The sequence below is a fragment of the Chaetodon trifascialis genome, chromosome 12, assembly GCF_039877785.1.
Source record: "Chaetodon trifascialis isolate fChaTrf1 chromosome 12, fChaTrf1.hap1, whole genome shotgun sequence".
In the NCBI taxonomy this organism is placed as follows: Eukaryota; Metazoa; Chordata; class Actinopteri; order Chaetodontiformes; family Chaetodontidae; genus Chaetodon; species Chaetodon trifascialis.
The window spans coordinates 25158520-25180416 of record NC_092067.1 but is presented as its reverse complement, the minus strand read 5'-3'; the positions used below and the strand labels follow the sequence as shown (position 1 = coordinate 25180416).

At 45.7% G+C, this 21897-nt stretch overlaps 2 protein-coding genes across 3 annotated transcripts; both read left to right on the top strand.

The window, feature by feature from the left end:
- Window positions 1–1298: 1298 nt before the first annotated feature.
- On the top strand, window positions 1299–10289 carry LOC139340121 (interferon alpha/beta receptor 2-like). The gene is made up of 7 exons (XM_070975745.1): window positions 1299–1656; window positions 2206–2335; window positions 2843–3018; window positions 3114–3271; window positions 3388–3535; window positions 4326–4441; window positions 9477–10289. Exons 1-7 carry the CDS (start codon window positions 1608–1610, stop codon window positions 10179–10181), a joined length of 1482 nt encoding a protein of 493 aa, XP_070831846.1. The 5' UTR covers window positions 1299–1607; the 3' UTR covers window positions 10182–10289.
- Window positions 10290–12840: 2551 nt separating this feature from the next.
- LOC139340119 (interferon alpha/beta receptor 2-like) lies at window positions 12841–21818 on the top strand. 2 transcript variants are annotated; one of them, XM_070975743.1, is made up of 7 exons: window positions 12841–12962; window positions 13272–13404; window positions 14881–15056; window positions 15938–16089; window positions 18585–18744; window positions 19467–19582; window positions 21090–21818. In XM_070975743.1, the coding sequence occupies exons 1-7, from the start codon at window positions 12923–12925 to the stop codon at window positions 21279–21281; spliced, it is 969 nt and encodes a 322-aa protein (XP_070831844.1). In that variant the 5' UTR covers window positions 12841–12922; the 3' UTR covers window positions 21282–21818. The 2 variants fall into 2 exon arrangements, with proteins under 2 accessions (XP_070831844.1, XP_070831843.1); XM_070975742.1 differs by having other exon boundaries at window positions 12855–13010; window positions 21090–21812.
- The last annotated feature ends 79 nt before the right edge of the window (window positions 21819–21897 follow it).

The following is a 21897-nucleotide window of genomic DNA, read 5'->3' as shown; positions in this document are numbered from 1 at the left end:
CCTCCCTCCCTGAGCACGAGGCTCCTCAACTTCTGCGAGGTCACGTGATTTCCTATCCGCGTTGCCTTCATGAACCGCAGGATGAATTCCAATCAATTGTAAAGCCAGCGTGAAAGCACCAAAAGCTGACTAATAAAAGCGTGATAGTGTTTTCTTTGTCACCCGAAATATAAAGCAGGGTAGTCTTTTCAGCACGTGACAGCTGGAGAATGTATACCGTTCATTATAATATATATTTTATGCACTTATTTGTTTTGTGTAACACAACACTTTTCACTTATGTGTTTGTGCCTATTCTGTTTATTTTGACATCTTTCATCATATTTATTTCATCATGTAGGTATTACTTTGTAATATCTGTAATGTTGTCGTTCTGTTCAGCTTTGTTGTCCAAGCTTGTCAGCTGTATGTGTGTTTTTATCTTCATGTGAATTGTATGTGTAAGTAGATGAAGAGGAACTTAAAAACACTGTTGACTTCACTTTGTGTGTACACTCATTGTGCCAGACGATTCAGCTTCTGATTATCCTTTGTTGTGTCTTGTTTTAGTTTGTATATTACCACTGTTAAATTTGACGAAATTATTTTTTTTATGTCAAACACATTCCGGATGGCCTCATACTTCCGTACGGGCGATGTTGCTTTACAGCTGGATCTGCCAATAAAAGCAACCTGCATCCAAACATCTATTTGTGGTTATTTTGTCTTTATGTCTGAGGGAACAAAGCGCTGCCTGACTGGAAACACAATTTAACTGGAGTTCCTTGAAGGCATCGTGAGCGTTTGCAGTGCGACTCGTCAGTTTGAGCTGAGATGATCCGCTGAGGCTGAAACCGACGAGAAACGGGAGCTCCCCTGAGGACAGGTAGTGGTATTCTCAAACATTTTAAAGCTTTTTGCCCCATTCCACATTGATTTATTAAAAAAAACTTTGACTTGCCAGCGAGTTTATACGCTGACAAAATCAGTGCTAGCCCGTTAGCCGGCTAGTTGTAGCGGTGAAGTTAGCTAAATTCTCGGCGGTGGGCGTTTTGAGATGAAGACTTTTCGTCTGTGGGCAGAGAGGTTTCATAGCTTTATCTTACCACTTACGGCAGTTTTATCAGTGTTTTCTGATTAAACTAACGTTAAACTGGGTGTTTTAAGCTAACTAAACCGGTACACAGACAAAGTGAAAGTATGTCGTGACTTCCTTAGCGGTTTCAGTAATAAAGTTAATCAGAAATTAATGTTTTGGTGGAAAACAGTACAGTAAGTACATAAGGTGAGATAAAAAGCAAGCATCGCAAGTCAAGAAGCTGAAATAGAAAACTGAGGGTAAAATCTGGGTTGAATAAATATGTAGAAGATGACTGAAAGCTGCAGGAGTGTGCAAAGTATTGATCAGGTGCGTTAGATTGACACGACTTGTCAGTTGAAGTCTTAGCATTGTTCTTATGATAACTTCTAGTAACGTCTGTGTTTCTGACGCGGCCAGCCTGCAGGTGTGTCTTTGAACGCCGCAGTGAGTGTGACTGAGCTGTGTGATGATTCTCATAAGGAAAGTGAAAGCAGCATCCAGAGGTGAGAGGGGCTGATGGCAGAGCAGCGGAGATGCTTCGGCTGTCATGACTGCGCTCATTTGTCTGCTCGCGTGGCTGCCTCAGGTCCTGCCAGGTGAGTGCATGACATTCAGTCACATGACCCTGAGTGACAGTTACACCTGGAGGCGCTTCCTCTGAACACATGATGTTTTCAGTGATTGCATGAGGTGTCGGACCTTACAACAGGTCTCGCTACATGATGAAAATACATGCATGTATGTATATTTGTATACATACAAGTATAAAAAATACACTTTAATATGAAATATGAAACTCAGATTGATCAGAGTAAAGAACGAGCATGTGTGACTATGAGGCTTCCACTGATGCAGCGTTGCACTGTAGAAACTGTAACAGTAGTAATAATGGTGATATTTCCTTGTTAAAAGCTGGCGCCTAAACGCCTCTCAGTGTAACTCGACCTCCATAGGGTCAGCTGGAGGTTCGGGTGTGTCCTGCCTATCTGCTAATGTAATCTTGAGCCTGAAGGCCGGGAAGCAGAGCTGAGAGGCGGGAGGTCCGGTCAGCCCCCGTCTCTTCAGATCCACTCCCCCAGATTTGTTAATGTTTCAGGCTTGAAGTATTTAGTTCCGCCGGACGCATTTGTCTGTTTGTATTCCAGATTTGAATAAACTCCCCCAGCCTGTCAACGTGACGCTGACCTCAAGCCAGTTCAATCATACGTTGAATTGGGAGCCTGGACCAGGGACCCCCGCGGGAGTCCACTACGCCATCGCCATGAGCACAGAAACGTAGGTCGCATGTGTGTTTGTACTCAGAACAAATGTGTTAGGAAAAGTTTTACAGAAGACTCAGGAGCACCGTCTGAAATTCATAAGAGGAGGTTGTTTATTCTTGCCACAAGGCAAGAGAATAAGTGACTCCTAAATGCATTCCTGCATTCTTGCCGCTCTCATGGTGAACGCAGGATCAAACAGGTGAGATGACCTTGAGGAGAGGAACAGAAATGCTCTGTCCCTCTCTGGTGTTCACTCCCCTGGACGCAGCCTCTGTCTTCATGAGATGAGGTCAATGCGAGGTGATCACACAGAATGGGCATAAAGTATAAGAAGTTCTCGAACAACCGCTAAGTGGATTTCTCTGTTCTGCTCCGTTAATCTGCAGCAGGAAGTTTAAAGCTGATTCCTCAGCTGCTCCTGCATAGAAGGACGTACGCACTAACATACTTTTTAGAAAAAAAAAACAAAGACTGGTCGGCTCTTTGGACCCCCTGACGCCCGCTTCTTTCCCTCCTGTAGGTGGCCGTCCTGGCTGCCGGTGGCCGGCTGCGAGCGAGTCCAGCACCCGCTGGTTTGCGACCTGACGCGGGCCTTCTCTGACCTGCATCAGACCTACTCTACGCAGATCACAGCACAGCTGGAAGCGCAGGCCTCACAGCCGGTGCTCTATGAAGGATTTCAGCCCATCAGAGACAGTAAGTGGGTCTGTCACATCGGTGTGACTGCGTCTCTGTCAGGACATCGTTTTGTGAGGTTTGAAGCTCAGCTGTTTCGTCTCCTCGTCCTGCAGCTCACCTGGACCCGCCGCTGCTGACTGTGACGGCCTGTGGCACAAACCTGTGTGTGGACTTTCAGCCTCCCGTGGAGCACCTCAGGCAGATCTACGAGTCTCTGCAGTACACACTCAGGATCCAGCCCAACGGTGGTGAGGGGACTCAGGTAATGCACGCAGGCTCGCACTCAGAGTCGATTAACAAGTTTATACAGACGCACGGCTTTAAAGACAACGCTGCTGCGACAGGTACAGGTGAGAATGTGAAAATGTGTTTCAGATCCCCGCCAAGTTTCTGGAACGAGAGGTTTTGAAGGATCTGGGTCCTGGCAGACAGTACTGCGTCTCAGTCTGCTTCTCAGACCCTGTGCTGCCCAGGAAGTCCAACTACAGCCAGCCGGTGTGCGCTTTCACCGCCGGCGGCCATTCTGCCGGAACAGGTCAGTGTGTCCCTCATCGTCTTAAGGTGGGAATATTTCTGATCCTCTCCGAGAGACATTTTCACACACGGCCATGAAAGGTCAACGCCGTCGACGCTGTTATTGCAGACTTTGAATCCTCTGTAATGTCCTCGTGACGTCTCTCATATTTACAGTCTTTAAAAACAGAGAAAAAATGCTTTAATTTGATAGTTTAGGCCTGGACATGAAGCACAGGGGGACCTGATGACATTAAAGGTCCTCTGGTCCTTTGAAGTGTCCATGCAAACTGATGCATCGAAATGGAACGCAGCCTTTATCAATAGTATTGATCCCACCTGTCAAAATGTCTGCAGGGCTGCCGAAGGATTTACAGATTTTGTGAATAAAAGTTGTAAAGTTAGGAGAAAAAAACACTGAATGCTATAAGATAAAGTTGTGATATATGAAAAAAGTCATAATTTATTTGAGGAAAAGCAAAATATTTCCAGAATCACATTTTATTTTGCCAACTAATTTTTAATTTTACCTGAAAAAAAATCAGAATATTATATATAATATAATATAGTTTATTGTTTATTTTGGCTGGTAAAGCGCTTTGAATTGCATTGAAGAATAAACTGAATATATCAAGCATAGCGTCGTGTTGTGATCAGATTGTTTGTTTGTTTATTGGTCCGATGACTCTTTGAAGTCCACAGTGGACCACAGGTCACTGTCCCCTTCACTGAACGCTGCAGTGGTGTTGGCGGTGAGGACCTTTGGTCTCTCTGTCCCGTGTGATTGACGTGTCCTCCCGTGCTCTCCGCAGACCCGGCGATCGCAGCCGTGCTGTGCGTGCTGGTGCTGTTGGCCGTGGTCACGGCGCTCCTGCTCGTCGCTGCTGGCTACATCTGCCTGAGGAGGAGGCCTCTGCCGCTGGTCCTGGTTAGTAACGCTTTATTTAACTGCACAGCTGAAAGTGGTAGGTGGCAGCCACACGCGGCGTGATGGCAGCAGGCCGCCGCCTCGAAGCTCATCTGTGAATTTATTTGTGGTTGAAAAACTTCCCACTTTTAGTGGAAAATGAACAATTAGTCAGCAGCCTTTACGGGAAGATTCATCATCGAGTTAGAAAGAATTTGACGTCTTTTCCAGGTAAAACAAAGGATTCATCAGAGGCTGTTTCTGTGGTTTAGCAGCAGTCCTGATATTAATAATAATTATTGTATATTCCATGCTGTCACGTTCACCTCGACTGTACAGGAAGAGCGAAAAGCAAGTGAACGTCAGCGTGAGACGATAAAACCTGTTTCCATCTGCTGTCAAATGAACTTTAAGCAACATGTTTGAAATGTCACGAAGAAGAAGAACAAAGAAGATGCAGATTTGGTGTGTTTCCATGAACTGGTCTGAAGCAGATGAGCTGTAGGTGGACGTACACGCCACGCTACGCATGGCTTTGATAGAAAGAGTAGAAGAAGAAGAATGTTGAAGGCCGGAAAGGATCTAGTTTCGTTTGGGCGAGTTGATGCTGTTCTTTCATGCCAGCGAGTGTCAGCCATGTTTTCACGTACCTGTTGTTGGTCTGACTAGACATGTTTTCACTCGTTATGGGAACGTTCAGGAAGGCGGCGGCGACAGAAACTACTGTTACTACTGCGTCTTCTTCTCCTCGTTCTTCTTCTCCTCGTTCTGCTTCTCCTCGTTCTGCTTCTCCTTCTTCTTCTTCTGCTTCTTCTCCTCCTTCTTCTTCTTCTTCTTCTTCTTCTTCTTCTTCTGTGGAAAGAGCTGATTGGTCGTGTGAGTTTTGCTGCGTCAGAACTTTATTGCAACGTTGAGGAAGTTTTTTCCATCGAGCTTTGGAATGAGATGCTTCAAAATGTGCGTGAAAACATCCTGATGGAAACTTCATTTGGAAAGTTAACAATAAAAAGTATTTACTATCTATTATTTATTATTATTATATATATATATATTTTCCGTCTTAAAACATGTCCGCTGTCGGTCTTTATGAGGGAAAAACTGCGTCCCGACATCGAGTCATTGACTACACGAAGCGGCTGCTGTAGTGTTCAAAACCAGCATGACGGATCTGTGAGTTATTTGGTGGGAACAGAAAATACAGAGTGGGACAAACCCTGCAGAGTCAGACATCATCAGTCTTCATCGTCTCTTAATCATCTGGAGAATTTGGGAGAGAAAGCATGAAAAATTAGCGTCGTTCTGTCTCCATATTTGTTTAAGTTAAGAATCTTTGTGGTTTCACATCTCTGTCATCTCACATCTTCTGATACTCGACACTTTGAAGTACAATCATCTGTAGAGCGACGTGATGAGACCAGATGAGTAAACGATGAACAGTGCTGAAGTCATATCTGGAGATTTGACAGTCGCAGCTCTACAGTTTGCATTATTGGTTAATACATACAATACAAATATTGTGTCTGTGGTTTGGCAGCAAGCGGCTCTTGCTTAACTTTTTCTGAGTAAAGCTACAGGAAAGAGCTGCAGGCGGAAACGCGCTCGAGCAGAAAAAACCCTCACATTCGTCGCACACATCAGTGGAGGTGCCATGTTTGAGGTCGGCCTTGCGGCGAAAGAAGAAGAGAGACGAAGGCAGGCAGGATGGAGGATGTTCGTACTCGCTGTTCTCAGAGGAGAGGACCGAGCTGCCGGCCGAGGCGTCCATGTTAGAGCTTCTCAGCGTTCAGAGAAGTACACGAAATACTCATCAACAGCCATGACCACGAATAAGAAGAATTCACATTTTTCCCTCATAAATACGCTTTTTCATCTGAAGTCATCAAATGTCAGTTTTTCAATTGAAGTAAAGAAATTATTCAGATGAATTTTTTGATTATTAAATCAAGTCTGTTTAGATCTGAACATAACGGGATCTAATTGTTCTCAAAGAAAGAAAAAGGTCACGTAAAGTTTTGGATTCGTGGTCTCCATGGCGATGGATCGATCACATGACCGATGAGCGTGTTGACTGGAGGGAAGGCAGAAACGCCTCAGAGCGCCCCGAGCTTTGAGCTCAGGCTCCTTCACGTTAGAACGATCACGATGAGCCGTCGTGAGGTCAGCTGACGCCAGGCAGGAAGAACTGTGACCGTCCGCCGTTTTCACCTGAGACAACAGAGACGAAAAGCTGAACGGTGAAGACATGTTGGCGTTTATGTCCGTAAGACAAGCAGCCGTAACGACGGCGCTCTCGCAGGCTTCCATCCTGACTGTCAGCCATCGAGCTGCTGAGAGGAGTACTTTGAAGCAGTAGTTGAATTACTGTGTGTCCTCAGTCTGGGGACGTCTGATCGTCTCTGCCGGGACGCTAACGCGACCAGTGTTCAGTTGCTAGTCAGAGCTCTTGAAACCTTCCCTCGTGTCACCGGCTCTGTTTTACCGCTGCATGCTGGGATATGAGCGCTGTGAGCCGCGTGGGCGTCTAACCGTTAACCTTTCATTATTTGTGGTGTTTGTCTCATGCGAGGGGGATTTGAGGACGCTTTTTTCTGAAATAAGACGCGGTTTCTGTTCAGTTATTTACTGCCTCCAGCAGCACACTGAGGCGAGGTGGAGACGGGGTTTCCCCTCGCACAGGACCTGAACATGGCCAATAAATGAAAGGTGAAGTTTGGAGGGACTCGAGGCTTTTGGTTGCTCACCAACTGCTTCTTTTCCAGAAGGGTGATTTGATATGATTCAGCAACATTTCCACCAGTGGAAACATGTTGTTGCCTGATAGCAGAGAGGAGATCTGCAGCTTCGTGTGAGCGGCTCGCGGCGCTCCGATAAGCTGACTTCAGACCAGAATCCCTCCTGCCTCAGCTGCTCTTCCTGTTTTGATGCGTTTAGTTTGACAGTGTTTTGTTCAGTTTTAGGATCCAGAGCTTCTGCCGGTTTGTCTTTAAGGAGGAAACACATTTTTTGGATATAATGATGAAGTGGTGGCGTTTTCTGCCCAAAAGGTCAAAGGTCAGCTTCACTGTGACATCATCACGCCGTGCAGAAACCCTTTGCTCAGATGCTGAGTTGGTGACTCTGATCTTGACTTGGGTTGTCCCGATCCCATCACGTGACTGCAGACTCGATCGGAACTCGGACATTACGTCCCGATCAGGTGTCGGATAAATAATATATATACATATGTATATTTATTGTCATTTTTAATCACATTTACAATATATGGTCTAGTGATTAAAAAGAAATGAGAATAAAATAGTATTTATTAACTACCAACGTTTACAGGCCGGTCTGTGTCTCTGACGGACGCCACTGAACAGTGCATGCGTGGAACATGGCAGCACGCAGCACTGAGGCGCGTCATATGCTGCTAATATGCCTGCTGTGTGGAAATATTTCACAGTGAACGACGAGAACAATGCAATTGCAAACCGTGAGATATGGAAAATCGGTATCTCGAGAGGTGGGAAGGATAAAGCTGCTTTTAACACCACAAACTTGATACGACCCCTCAATACACTGCACTGAGAATACGAGTTAGGAGTGCAGTTCCAAAACACACAATACTGGTCATTTTCTCATTTGTTTGCATTTGATATTTTGATGCCTATTTTAAGTTAAGCAGCTATTTGTTATAATACTAGACTATTGAGTCTTTAATGTTGTACTATTCCTAATGTGAAGAAAATTTAGTTTTATTTCTGTGTTCTGTTCTGACTGGAGACTGTAATTCAAGCTACCTCATAGAAGTTTACAATACACTGCACTGCATGCATGCACAATTGTGCATAAGAGTTACATGTTAATATAAGAGCCATTGGTAAAAAAAAAAAAAAAAAAAGGGACATCCTGGATTTTGTTCTTTGCTCTTAGTTTGTTTAATAATGTTTTATAGAAGTATCGGATGGGGACTCGGTATCGGCAGATAGTCAACGTGATCGGGACATCCCTCATCTTGACACTGATCCTTTAGATCTTCTGTGATGTCGGGTTGAACGTGTGTGTGAAGCGTCCGCGTTCTCTGCAGCAGCGTCCATATTTGAAGCGTTGTGGTTCACCGCGAGCTGATTGGTTGAGCTGATATTGATCTGTGTGATAAAGCTGTCTGAACTCCTCCAGACAAACTGGAATCAGACAGTCAGCCGCCAACAAACCCGCCGAACACCTTTTACTGCAGATATCATGCAAGTCTGGATGAACGTGGATATGAACTGTAACCTGACAGCTGTTTATTCCATCCGGTCTGACTGGTTTTGGGGTTTGGTCCTAACTAGCTTCCAATAAAAACTGACTTCGTCGAAGGCTCCAGACGTGAGAATTAAAGTTTAGACCGGCTGATGGAGTAGATGGAGTTTCTCTGTTTTGTGGGACTGTAGACACAATGGGTGCACACATTTATGTTGACAAGCCATGAAAAAGGGCATTTTGTGTAACAGTTGCATGAATTGCACTGGATTGAACAGGTGTACCTAATAAAGTGGCCACTGAGCATATTTTGATAACATATTGTCAGCACAAATGTCCCAGATTTTCAGCTTTTGGCTTTAAAAACATGAGAATTTGCTGCTTGTCTTTGTCTCGGTTAAGTCCACAGTGATTGTCTTTGGACTTTTGGACTGTTGGTCAAACACAGCAGGACATCTGAAGACGTGTCTTCAGGCTCTGCAGAGCTGATGCTGGTGTTTGTCACTATTTTCTGACACTCTATAGAACAAATGAAGCTTTGAATCGAGGAAATAATCATCAGATCAGTGAAAAACAGGCGTTAGTTTGAAAATGTGTTAGCATGTTAGCTTGTTAGCAGAGCAGAGGGTCCTTTAAAGCTCATAACACCAACGAAACCAAGCAGATTTCAGTGACTGTGAGATTTAAGTAGAACATAAAAGACGCGGTCGTTGATTCTTCTTCTGCTGTTTCCACCTGTTGAATATGTGTTGTTTAAAATCAGCTGATTGGGCCGCCAGTCTGACGCGCTGATTTTAACATCTCTCCATCTTTCTTTGTCTTTGTCTCTCAGACATCCATCCGTCACCTAGAGGACGTTGTGGTCCTGGCGCCCCACAGCACGTCCCTGCTGTCCCTCCTGAATGTCAAACCAACACCGCCCTCTGCAGGTGAAAAGCGGAGCAGCCAGACTTCATCAGACGAGAGCGATGGGGAGGTGGGGACCGAGGACGCAGGCGGGAGCAGCGGAGGGGCTTATAAACTGCGGGTGGGCCTGAACCTCCTCTCCTCCTCCTCATCTTCGTCATCTCTGTCTGCTCCTTTATCCCCCGAGCCCAAACCCGAGCCGAGCTCCTCAGAGGTCTTCGATCCCCCGCCGGCAGTCCTGAACTCAGCAGAGACTCGGACTCAGAAGGACGAGCCGAGCCCGGAATCAGGCCGGCGTGCTTCAGGTCCTCCTGCAGACTCCGACTGCCCTACTGCAGGAGCAGTCAAGCCAAATAAAGAGGAGGTGGAGGCGGTGGGAGGGGAGGACAACCAGGACGTGAACCTCCTCACATTGACCTTCGGCAGGCACGAGGAGGAAATGCAGGAAGAGGAGGAATCGCATGCTGACATGGCAGAGATGCACATCACCACACAAACATTGGACAGCCAGAAGGTCCCCACAGAAGCAGCTTCCTGCCCTGACAATGAGGAGGAGGAGGAGGAAGAGGAGGAGGAGGACTCGGGGTACATCGGCCGTCCGTGTCCACGTTCTCTAAAGAAGCTGCTGTAGAAGTTTTCTGTGTTTTTACACTTTGACAACATGTTGACTGAAGCTCTGCTGACGTCCACGCCCGTCCACTCAGTCTGACGAGTCATTGACATCACAGGACGGGTTTACTCTGACAAAGAAGAAGACATGAGGACACTTTGAAGTGCTTTTCCAACTAAACTCACAGTTTAGGGTCTTCAGACTTTGTCATGAACATCAGGTTTTCAGAGCAGCTGTCCTCAGAGTTCAGTATATTTACTGTTTTATGGTCCAGACCAACAACTGTATGCAAAGAGCGTTGGTGTGACAGCTCCACAGAGTGAAGCCAAAACACCTCCACTGCCCCCCGGTGGCCGCCTGCGGTATAGCTCATAAACGCCACTCCTCCATGTCAGCAGATGAGCCAAACTAAAAAGCACAGGTCAAATAAATGTTTCCCAATGTCACTCTTATCTGATGTCTGCTCAGCAGCTCACTTCTCTGCTGTTAGTCAGTTATTTATGCTGTAAAAAGGAGGTGTAAGGTCATGATTGACAGCTGGCTGTAACCAATGATTGAGTCCGGTGGGTGTCAGTCAGTAGTCTGGCTTCATTTCTGTGCAGTGGGAGGAAGTGGAGAGGCGTTATGAAACCATTAGCATGAAAATAGAATAATGTTCCTGCAGGAGGCCTCTCTCTTTCCTCTCCACATGTTTTACTGTGAATATGCAGCTTAAAGCATGATGGACATGCTGGAGGACACTCTATGTCTTCCTCTTACGTGCAGGGATTCCATCCCTGGAGCGTCCGGGCATTCGGGAGCGGGAGGTTTGTTTTCCAGCTGTCCGTCACATTACAGTTCATTTCAGATGAAGGCTTTTTTTGGGAACAGTCAGTGAAGTAGAAGCAGACTTCACGACATTTCATTGTTCGTTTTATGACGATGGCTGACAGTGTTTGAGAGTGTCTTCAGGCACGTGATGAGTACTGTACTGTCTTTATGTTTGACCTCCTCAGCCCTTCACACTGAACACGCAGAGCTGCTTCATCCATTACTTGATTAACAGCAAATTGATCAACAATTTCTGACAGTTTGATTAATTTTTTCCAAGAATAAAAGCCAAATATTTGCTGTTTCCTGCCTGTGAAGATTTGTTGCTCCTCTTTGTCTTATCTCATCCAAACTGATTATCTTTGGATGTTTGATGGTCAGGTCGGCGTGTCGGGCAGCAGAAATCATTGGCGGGTTGATCAATAACTGAAACATTTTTTATTTGTGGCCCTCGTCTCTGTGAGGTTCATGTGTTTTTATTTTTGTTGAGGTTTCTGTTCATGTCAAAGAAACAGAAACTTCAGGGAAACCGCTGATGATGGTTCAGATCCAACAGAACTCTTTCTGTAGTGTTCAGTAATGCTTCCTCCTCCTCCTCCTCCTCCTCTTCCCTCTGTTATTCTGGGTGCTGCCTCTGGGAGGCGTTAGTTATGTCCTATTAAACAGTGAAGAAGGCAGTTTTATCCCTAAACTTTCTGCAGCTGAACGGAAACAAATCTGACATCATTCGATTTGTTTCATAAAACCTGCTGTCGGCGTCGAGCCTGCAGGCAGAATCCAGGGTGAAATATCTCACGGTGGTTTTAGAAACAGAAGTTTCTATCAGCGCCTCAAAAATCTGTTTCCTCTCAGTCTGAACTCAGAAGGTCTCCTGCTTTCATTTCATCTCAGTTCGATTGTTTTTACTCATCAGAGTTCAACCCAAAAAAAAACCTTTAACGCCTTCAGCTGCTACAAAACTTCACTGGATTTTCCTGATGACCTTAAACGCACCTCATGCCATAGCTTCCAGTCATATTGTTGAACTGTCGGAGCTCAGCCTCAGATCAGGCCTCTGCTGGCTGCTCCAGAGTCTGGCTCAGGCCTGAAGGAGACCTGGTTTACCCCCTCAGACCCCCTCAGACCCCCTCAGACCCCCTCAGACCCCCTCTGACCTGCAGCCCCCTGTCTGAGGATCAGTTTATGAACATCTTTTCTGCTTCATTGATGTTTTAACTCATGTTTTATTCCATTTTATTTTAAGTGTGAAGCACTTTTTAACCTCCTTTTGAGAAGTGCTGTATAAAGGTTCGTTTTTTTAATGAGTGGAAACCATCAGCTGTTCCTGCTAATCGTGTGTGAGTCGTGACAGCATGAGGAATATTAGTGGATGAATGTACAGCAAGTAGCATGTTTTTATTTTTCATGTTCAATATACAAATATTAACTTTACACAGAGAGCAAAGTAACTTTATTTAAACATTATAACCAGACAAATTCCATTTTTTTATTGCTGTATGTTCTGTGAAATCTTTCCATTTTTATATTTCAGTGTCACGCTTTTGTAAATCACTCAGTGTTCAGCCATAAATGTACATTTCACAGATAATAAAGTGCATTTTAGATACTGACTCGTGTTTGGCGTTTGTGTTGTGGCAGTAAAGTGAGGAAACTTACAGATGTGAACTCAGAGCAGAGAACAGGCGAAGTGAGGACTCGGTTTGTGTCCACAGCGGCGGCTCAGAGCAGCTCAGAGCAGGATCTGAAGGGCAGAAAACACAGGGAGGGACTTCTGGGGAAACAGAAACTCAACTCTGAATGACAACAAACGGTGTTCAGTTCCCAACCCCCACACATGACCCCAGCTCCCTCCCATCCCTCTCTATATGTTGTGTGCTCAAACCCAAAAACAACCGCCTCATCTTCCTGTGACAGACACTTAACTGCGAGCCACAGCAGTCCATGGAGGGACGATGGGGTCGTGGATGCTTCTTCTTCTACATTTCCACCTTGGTAATACTCCCTGGATTGAAGCTGGGCTGGAAGTAGGAGGTTTAGATGGTGAATATGTGATTGAATGTATGTTTTCTGTGTCTGTCTTCAGCTCACCTCTCTGTTTTTGCACCTTTGGATTGAGATTTGTGCAAATACTGTGGGAGTGTGTGCTCAGATGTGTGCAAGGATGTTTGCAGGAGCAGTGAATGTAGAGCTGTTAAACTTTGTCTTTGCTCACAGTGCTGCTCATTTGTGCTGCAGTTATGAAATAAGAGCAAACATTGTTCTTCATGCCTATATTCTGTCTCCTTCTGTCGTCCTCTGCAGTGCTGTGTGTCCCCCTCCCAGTACCCTCCAACGTCTCCATCTCCTCTTTCAACATGGAGCACACACTCAGCTTCCTGCCCGGCCCCGAGACCCCCTCCAGCACCCGCTTCAAGGTGGAAGTCCTCCGCTTCAGGTACTCGCTCGAAGGTAGAGAGGACAGGAGAGGTTGAGTTTGCTCCATTTGCAGCATCTGAAGCACTGATTAAGGGATGAAAACCCAAAATGAGCCTGCTTCTTCTTCTTCTTCTTCTTCTTCTTCTTCTTCTTCTTCTTCTTCTTCTTCTTCTTCTTCTTGGATTGGCTCTCATTTCATGCCTGCTGAGTTAACATGAAGCTTTCCTGCACCTGGTTTGACAAACAGCAGTGACGTTAACTCAAATGTCAGCATCAATTATCATTTAATTGTCCAAATATCAGGTTGACTTTTTGCTAAATTGATCTGTTTATTGATATCTGGATAAAACTGAAACACAAACAGAAGAAGTGCAGCAAACACTTTCAGACTGTTTCTGCTTATTAAACACCTGCAGGCAGGTGGATCTAATTTCTTTTTTTTTTTTTTAATTGCAACATTTTACTAAGTAATACAAAATGAACTTTTACATCCAGAATCTGGAATAATGTTTCCTATTTCATCATTTTGTCCCAAGTTTAGTTAAAACACGACTGACTACAGAGGGACTTTCTGGGGAGTTGTAATGTAATCGAGTACTGATGCTGACGGTGGGCTGATGTGACAGAAGATGAAGTAAAATGAAACTTAGCTTCAGTTGATGCAGAATTCAGAGTTTATGACAGGACACTGCATCAGTGTGCAGCTACAATGTTCACCATGGTTAGCATCTTAGCTTAGTGTGTTAGCATGCTGATATTTGCTAACTAGCGCTAAATGCAAAGCGCAGGTGAAGCTGACAGAAGAAAAGTCAGAGGATCATTGAGTCGTTATGGTTCATCCTGAGGGGAACGCGAACGTCTGTCCCACATTTCATGAAAGTCCATCCAACAGCTGATGAGACTGAGACATGTGAGACGGCTAGAAGCAGAAGAAGCTTCTTATAATCCAACATGATGATTGGAAAGTAAAAAGTCTGTGTGTAAAATCAATAATCAAACCATTTCTGAAGTGTTCCTGAGATCATGTGTTCATCATCTCCTTCATCCAATCATGTGTTCACAGAGGTGAGCTTTACTCCATCCTGAGCCTTTCATACCCGATCATGACACTCTCACCTGTCCCAGTGAGCCTGTTCACCTGTGGAGCGTTCCAAACAGATGTTTTTGGAGCGTTCCACTTCTCTCCCAGTCTTCTGCTGCTCCTGTCCCGACTTGGCTGGTCTGTTTCCTGGACTCAGGCTTGTTTAACTTCTGCCTTTTCCTCCACAGCTTGTCATATGTTTCATTTTTGTTTCTGAGGCGCCTCTAAACTCTGAGTGAGCAGTTTCTTTTCACAATAACTGCGTCCTTTAAGCGATTCATCACAAGTCTGAGTTCGGTGTTTCGGGATGACACGCAGCCTCAGCCGCCAACCTTTTCATGTGGTGACGTGTTGATCAGCGTGTTGATAGTGACGGTTTCTCTCCCTCCTTCTGCGTTCTCTTTGGCTCTGGAGGAAGAAGTCGTGGCGAGAGGTGGCTGACTGTTCGAAGCTGACGGCCGGACAGACGTGCAATCTGACCCGAGCCATCAGGGACCCGTTCGACTACTACCAAGCTCGCGTCCGGGCCTTCGCAGCCAACCGGACGTCCAACTGGACCGTGTCCGAGCAGTTCCAGCCTCTGTCAGACAGTGAGACGCCACCAACACAAATATGGAAGATTTGAAGTTCCACACGTTGCTCCTCAGATGAGGTTTAGCTAATTCAGGCTAACGTGCTCATCCAGCTTACTTCAGTAGTTTGAAATAAAGGCTCAATGAGCAGAGAGCTGAAGCCTTGATGAGTGCTGATCATGTGATTGCAGGTACATGAGGCTCCCAGCATGCACTGCAGCAACAGATTCATAGGTGTCGTTAGTGATTCTCATTGAGCTCCACAGAGTTTCCACAGTTTCATCACTGGTGAAAAGTTCCAGTAAGTGTAGTCAGAGTGCGAGTGATGATGCCGCAGGACTGGAAATGAAACCTCGCTAAAATCTCAGCTTAAATGAATCCCTTTAACGTCTTCAGCAGAGTGAGCTGATGTCTTTATGTGCACATTGTCTCAGGTGACATGAGCTGTGAGTCTTTTTCAGCGTGCACATCCAGCTGACGCTTCACGGCGACAGCAGCTGATCGTGCTGATGTCTAACCTGCACGTCCTCTTTTTAAACCATTTTTACTCTCTTTCATTAGAAATCAAAGAAAACGAGTCTTTTGCATCTGAAAATCACTTCATGTTGGTGGTTCAAAGTTAAACGTCTTGTTGATCCAGCTAACTGGAACAAGATGAATCCAGACTCGTGTAAAGTCTTCAGCATTATAATCTGGATAAGCAGCAACCGTGTTTGAAGACCATGGTCGAGCTCTGGAGGTACAAACAATCTCATTGGCTGAGCTGAACTTCAGTGGGTGGAGCCAGCACGGGGCAAACATATAGCGTTGTTAGTGATGTTTCTGTTCTGACATCAGATGTTTTTAGGATCATTGTCCTGCACTGACTCTTCTCAAAGTGGCCTCGTCTCTCTCGGTAGCGGTCTTGGGACCTCCTGATGTGTCCGTGTCCGGCTGTGGGAACTGTTTGCTCCTGCATCTCAGAGTTCCTCCAATCAGGGGCCTCCAGCAGCTGCAGGACTTCCACGGAGAACTCGTCTTCCACGTGCGAAGGACCAGGGACGGTGCTCAGGTACAAAGGTGGCAGCTTCAAGCTGCGCTGATCAATACTTCTACAGTCAAAATGGATCAAATCACTGTGTGTGATGATGATGATGATGATGATGATGATGATGATGATGATGATGATGATAATGATGATGTAACGAGGTCCACAGATAATTATCACCTGACTGTCACCTCTGCAGAGCCTTCAGTCGCGTTTGGATTGAGACTTTATGTGAAATTACACTTGAAGGATTCCTCAGTTTAATCGATGAGTCAGTCGACAGAAATGGACTCACTGAGGCGTCGCACTGTCAAACTTTGAGTCAGTAAAGATCTTTTTTCCCCATAGACTCTGTCGTTTCCTGTCAGAAAGAGGTCACTTCCTCCTCTGCAACCAGCATGGCTTTGCGTGTGGTTGTTTTTGTTTTGGATGCAGTTATTTTTCTGTCACAGGAGGTGAAGAGTTTATTTTGGAGTGGCATCAGTCCAGAGAGTCCCGCGTTTATCAGGCGTCTCCTCAAACTTACTTTGTTCTTCAAAGCTGCTCCGCAGATCATTCCAGCGTCTGAGCCGGCTGGTCGGCAGCTCTCTGCCTGCAGCTTCATCGAGCTGCAGGACGTCTGAAGCAACGCGGAACATAAAGCGAAGGAAACAAGTGAACAAATCCAAAGGCTACAGGCTGAGAAACAGTAAGACGTGCACAGTTTTATGATCCAGTGCTGAGGCTGACACTGATCAGCTGACGTGCACAAAAAATGAGCTCGTTTGGTGTTATTTTAACCTCCACATCTTTAAGACTTCCGTCATTAGCAGCGTTTATTTAAACTGTTTTACCTGTGATTCAAACACAAATCATACAAAAAATATAACAGTCCACACGACCTTCATTTTACAAAATATCTCACACAGAAACGCAAAAACAATTCCAGCTGAGCACACCTGGCCAGCAGGTGGCGATAAGGTCTGCGTCAGCGGTGCGTCAAACACCAGAGAGGAACATTATTTAACCGCTTGGTGGCACGCGGCCAAGCAGCGCTAACCAAATGCAAACTAAGCAGCGGTCGGCCATTGTTGTTGTTGTTGTTGTTGTTGTTGTTGTTGTTTCAGACGCTCGTCACTCAAAGAAACTTATATTTTTAGAGAAGTCTGCACTTTAGAAGACGCTTTAAAAAGCCTCTATTTCAGCTGTCGTGGATCTTGTTGAACTAGAAGTGAGTTGTGATCTGGTTCATCAGGAATCCTGGTGGTTCAGCGGTGTGTCTGATGAAGATGAGGGTGCATTCAGAGCGGAGGCGCTGTGATTTCACATCATGAGATAAGAGTGAACTTCAGCGTTTCTTTGAAAGCGTTTTATTTCAGACTTTCTGTTGAAGCCGTGAGGAATACTGAGAAATCAAAACGTCAAACCCGCAGAGCAGCTGCTCTTCATCTCCACCAAAACACTGAGCTTATCTCAGTGTCACACAGGCAGCAGCTTCCTCAGCGCGGTTTAACCCACGTCTTCCTCTCACCGGCTCGTGTTCGAGGAAACGCCGATGACAAGAACAAAACAGAATTCATCCTCACATCTCTAATTTCAGTCTCATCAGCTCACAGTTCTGCATTTATTCACAGTCCAAACACGATGTGAGCAGAGGATGAATCATTACTGGAGGAAATGAGACAAAAACTTCCTCCTGAAAACTCCACCGTGCAGCGGCTTAAAGAGCGACGTTCAGGAAACATAAAGCCTCTGTGTTAAAGAGAAAAACTCCCATCAGAGGCCAGAGAGGAGCTGATTGTCACACATCAGAGTCTCAGTCTGGGTATTTCTCTGTGGCATTTAACACCTGGCATGTGGCAGCTTCATGGAAAACATGCAGCAGTCTGACACAGGAAGTGAAACGCTCATCTTCACTTCAGCAGCTGCAATTATTTCTGAGGAATTACAAGAAACTGGGCGAGCAGCGAGAAAAGGCCGATGAGATGCCGCCTGCAGACCCCGACAGGCTGATCGCAGCATGAACACAAAGACACCGAGGCGGCCAACACTGAAAGATGTGAAACGCTCCAAAAACACCTGTTTGGATCGTTCCACAGGTAAACAGGTAACAGGTGATAGCATCATGATTGGGTATGAAAGGGGCGTCCTGGAAAGGCTCAGTCGATCATGAGCGAGGTTCACCACTTTGTGAACGCATGATTGGATGAAGGAGATGAACACATGGAATCAGAGACACTTCAGAAAATAAACACAGCTTCATTGGAAATGATCGATTCTGGTTTTATTTCAAACAGCATCCCAAATGTTTTGGAATCAGGGTTTTATCGTGAAGAGTTTCGCCAACATGACACCTTCTAGAGGTTTGAATCTGCAGCTTTGGTGTTTGTGTCAGCTGTTCTCAGAAACAAGCTTTTATTGTAAACAGAGTGAAGAGAAACAGAGAGAGACGAGTAGAATTTGTCCTTTTTTTGAGGAATGACACAGAAAGTGATGCATTTTCTGCGTTTGTGCTTCATCTCGTGTCGTTTGTGTTGCAGTTCGGACTGAATCTGCAGTATGAAGAGGAGATCGTCATCACCTACCTGGAGCCAGGTGTGGAGTACTGCGTGACGGTCGCTGTGAAAACACTCTTCAACTCCCACAGCGTCACCAGTAAACCTCACTGCGCCTTCACCAGCCCTCCACCCTCGTCCTCACGTACGTCACAGCTGTGAGCAGAACAGTCAGCAAACAAACAGACACATGATAGTCCAAACCTGTCTGGCCCTCTGTAGTCCTTAGAGTCTGCTGCAGGCTGCGTTCACAGGCGGAATAACTCTGCAACAAATCAAGCAGGAAGCCAGCGGTAATTAAAGGTCGTCATGTTAGCCTAAAGGCCACAGATGCACAGGGTGATGGTTCAGCTACTGAGACAGAAACGCTCTAGAGGCTTATGTCCCTTTAAAGGCGGCAGACTGCTGGTACACCTCCACAGGTGAATGCTTCATTGACATCTGACTTCGTGTAGTTCCCAGCAGAGCTTGCCAAGCGTCCTCCTGAGCTGTCCTCAGTGAAAACACCTGTGTGGGGGTGCCGGGCCTTTCACAGGTGAAGTGATGTCACATGTCTGAGGAGAGTGAGCTCTGAACCAGCTACACCTGCATGAAGGTCTGCGTGCGCTGCTGCGTTTGGCTGAAAGGGGAACTTCATTTGAATGTTAGCAGTTCCTCTCAGAGAAGTCGATGTGAAAGCACTTTTACAGTTTAACACTTGACCACAACACCTGCAGATGTCAGCGCTGTGTTCCAGGATCCTCGGCGACATCAGTGACGTTTGCAGACTAACTGAACCTCCAGTCTTTCCACGTGTTGGTGGATTTTTGGTTACTTCCAGGCAGTAAAGGTTCGGGAATGTGACGTGTTTCTGTGCTCCTGTTTCAGTGTACGTGGTCTACGGCCTGCTGGGAGCCTTCTCTGCGCTGGGCTTCCTCCTCCTCGGATTGGTTGTCTACTGCATTCAGCTGGGCGTCAAAAGGCGACGCCCACCCGGAGCTCTGGTAACAGATCAGCTGTGTGTGCTGGGACTGCCAATCAACCTGATCAGCTTGTGTAATCTGTTGACTTTCTGAGATAATGACCTAAAATGAGCTGATTAAGATCCCGCTTTGATCATTAGAAACCAGATAAAGATTGAACTGCCGATGGAGTGATTAGTAGATTAATAATTAGTCCATCAATCAGTCACAATCAATTGTTTTACTCATTGATCCTGTAACCGGAGTCTCCAGCCATGCTAGTTACTCTGTGGGACTCATTGTGTTTTAGCTAAATGCTAACATCAGCATGCTAACATGCTCACAGTGACAATGCTGATGTTTAACAGGTATAGCATGTTAGCATGCTAACATTTCCACAAAGCACACCTGGTCCCATCACTCAGTAGTTTTGCAGGTATTTGGCGATAAACTGAAGGAAATCTTGACCTGACGGTGGCGCTAGAGGATCACTACAGTTATTCTAATTCATCCTGAGGGGAACACGAATGTGCGTTGCTAATTTCATGTTAATCCGTCCAACAGTTGATGAGGCATTTCACTAAAAACATAAATATGAACCTGATGGTGGCGTTAGAGCCAAAGTCAGGGGATTCATCCTCTGAGAACCATGAATGTCTGTGCAAGACTTCATGCAAAGCTTCTAATAGTTTAAATATTTCAGACTGGACCAGCTGACCGACAGACCGCCACGCCGTCCCGAACGCCACGCCGCTAAAAATGAAAATCATCTGCTCGTTTCAGCGTCTCCAGCGTGAGGACCTTCTGCTTTTCTCTCTTTAATATAATTGTAAATTTAACATCTTTGTGTTTTGGACTGTTTGTCCATTTTGGACTGCCATCTTAAAGATCAAGTCTGGTGATCTATATTTTTCTTCTTCTGCGCAAAGTCTGACGATGATGTGTCTGCTAACAAGCGCCGTGTGTGAAGAGCTTCTTCCTCTGTGCTTTAGAGCTCCATTGTTGTCCAAAACTAGTAAAAACACATCAGTGTTGCATCTTTCTTCATCACCATGAACACACACACCTGCTGCCACAAATACTCACTACAGCACCAGACGTGGATTAGTCCGCTGCTGAAAATAGTCCCCAGCAAATGCACTGCTTCCCCCTTTGTGTGAGCAGCCGTTTGAGGAAATTACTGAGCCTTTGAAAAAAAAGAAACTGTTTTTAAATGTCTTCTGTAGGAACCAATGCGTTTGGAGCTGAGGGTGACAAACAGGAAGTCAGACAGTACTGAGAGACGGATGCGTTGTGGGTTTTGGTCTTCTCATGAGATTGTTGACAGAAAGAAAAATATAAACCTCTGTGAAACTGTGCTGGACCTTTTTTAGTCTTTTTGACATCAATTAATCAATTAAAATAACTGATTAAGAACTCCCCTCCTGGCTGAAAAACAGCATTCTCCACCGTTCCCGTCGCTGCTGGCTGTGTTCAGAAATGTGCTTAAAGAGAGTTTTATCAGAAGCAGGTAAGCCGGACCTCCTCTGCTCTGTCTCCTTGTCTCCAGTCATACCTCCTCCTCCAGGGCCTGGATCATGGAGGTGCGCCGCCTGAGCTCTCGGGTCAGATCTCAGCCATGCAGCTGCATAAAGAAGGCTCAGTCGACTGCCTCCTGACCGCCCACAGGCCTGTCCAGCCGCTGAGGAGCAGCTCAGAGGAGGAAGAGGACTGTGGACAGAGCCTGACGTCAGACGTTTGAAACGGAAGCACTGCACGATGGAGGCCAAGAGAGCTCGTTTAGGCGGAGGTTGTTTTGATCGTAATAATTCTGTTTATGTTTACTCTCTTCTTCTTTTTCGGAATGAGCTGGAGGTGGTTGAAGTTAAAGTCTGATAAAAGAACTTTTAGAACCAGAGAATAACTGGAACAAATGAGGAGGAGCAGAAATGAAAAATGCTGAACTGGTGCGTGAAACTTGACCTGAACGTCACGTCACGAAGGACAGACACACTCCACATGTCTGTCCTGTTGTCCTCTGCCTTTGTCTCCGTCACTGCTACTGATGAGCCGTTTGTTCACCAGGTGTTTTTAACCTGATCACGACCTGAAGATGTTAGAAACGTGGTGAACAAAACGCAGTTAACTGGAGAAGAGTTGTTTGACATGTTTTCACTGTAGCATTGAAGCTAACGCTGCGTCTCTGTGCCAAAGCCAACACTGGAAAGCTTTCCATCAACCATTCATGTATTTACACTTTGTTCATGGTGATTTCCCAATAAAGAAAACTTTAATCAGTAAACAGAAGCCGTGTAGAGATTCATTATCAGCGCTCATGGAAGGAGAGGACGGCTCAGTTTCACTATTGCATGGTAGAA

Coding starts and splice junctions, on each gene's coding strand:
- LOC139340119 (XM_070975742.1), top strand. CDS start 12,923: ATGGGGTCGTGGATGCTTCTTCTTCTACATTTCCACCTTGGTAATACT. Junction 13,405..14,880: donor GTGGAAGTCCTCCGCTTCAG/GTACTCGCTCGA, acceptor TTGGCTCTGGAG/GAAGAAGTCGTGGCGAGAGG. Junction 19,583..21,089: donor GACGCCCACCCGGAGCTCTG/GTAACAGATCAG, acceptor CCTTGTCTCCAG/TCATACCTCCTCCTCCAGGG.
- LOC139340121 (XM_070975745.1), top strand. CDS start 1,608: ATGACTGCGCTCATTTGTCTGCTCGCGTGGCTGCCTCAGGTCCTGCCA. Junction 2,336..2,842: donor ATCGCCATGAGCACAGAAAC/GTAGGTCGCATG, acceptor TCCCTCCTGTAG/GTGGCCGTCCTGGCTGCCGG. Junction 4,442..9,476: donor GGCCTCTGCCGCTGGTCCTG/GTTAGTAACGCT, acceptor TTTGTCTCTCAG/ACATCCATCCGTCACCTAGA.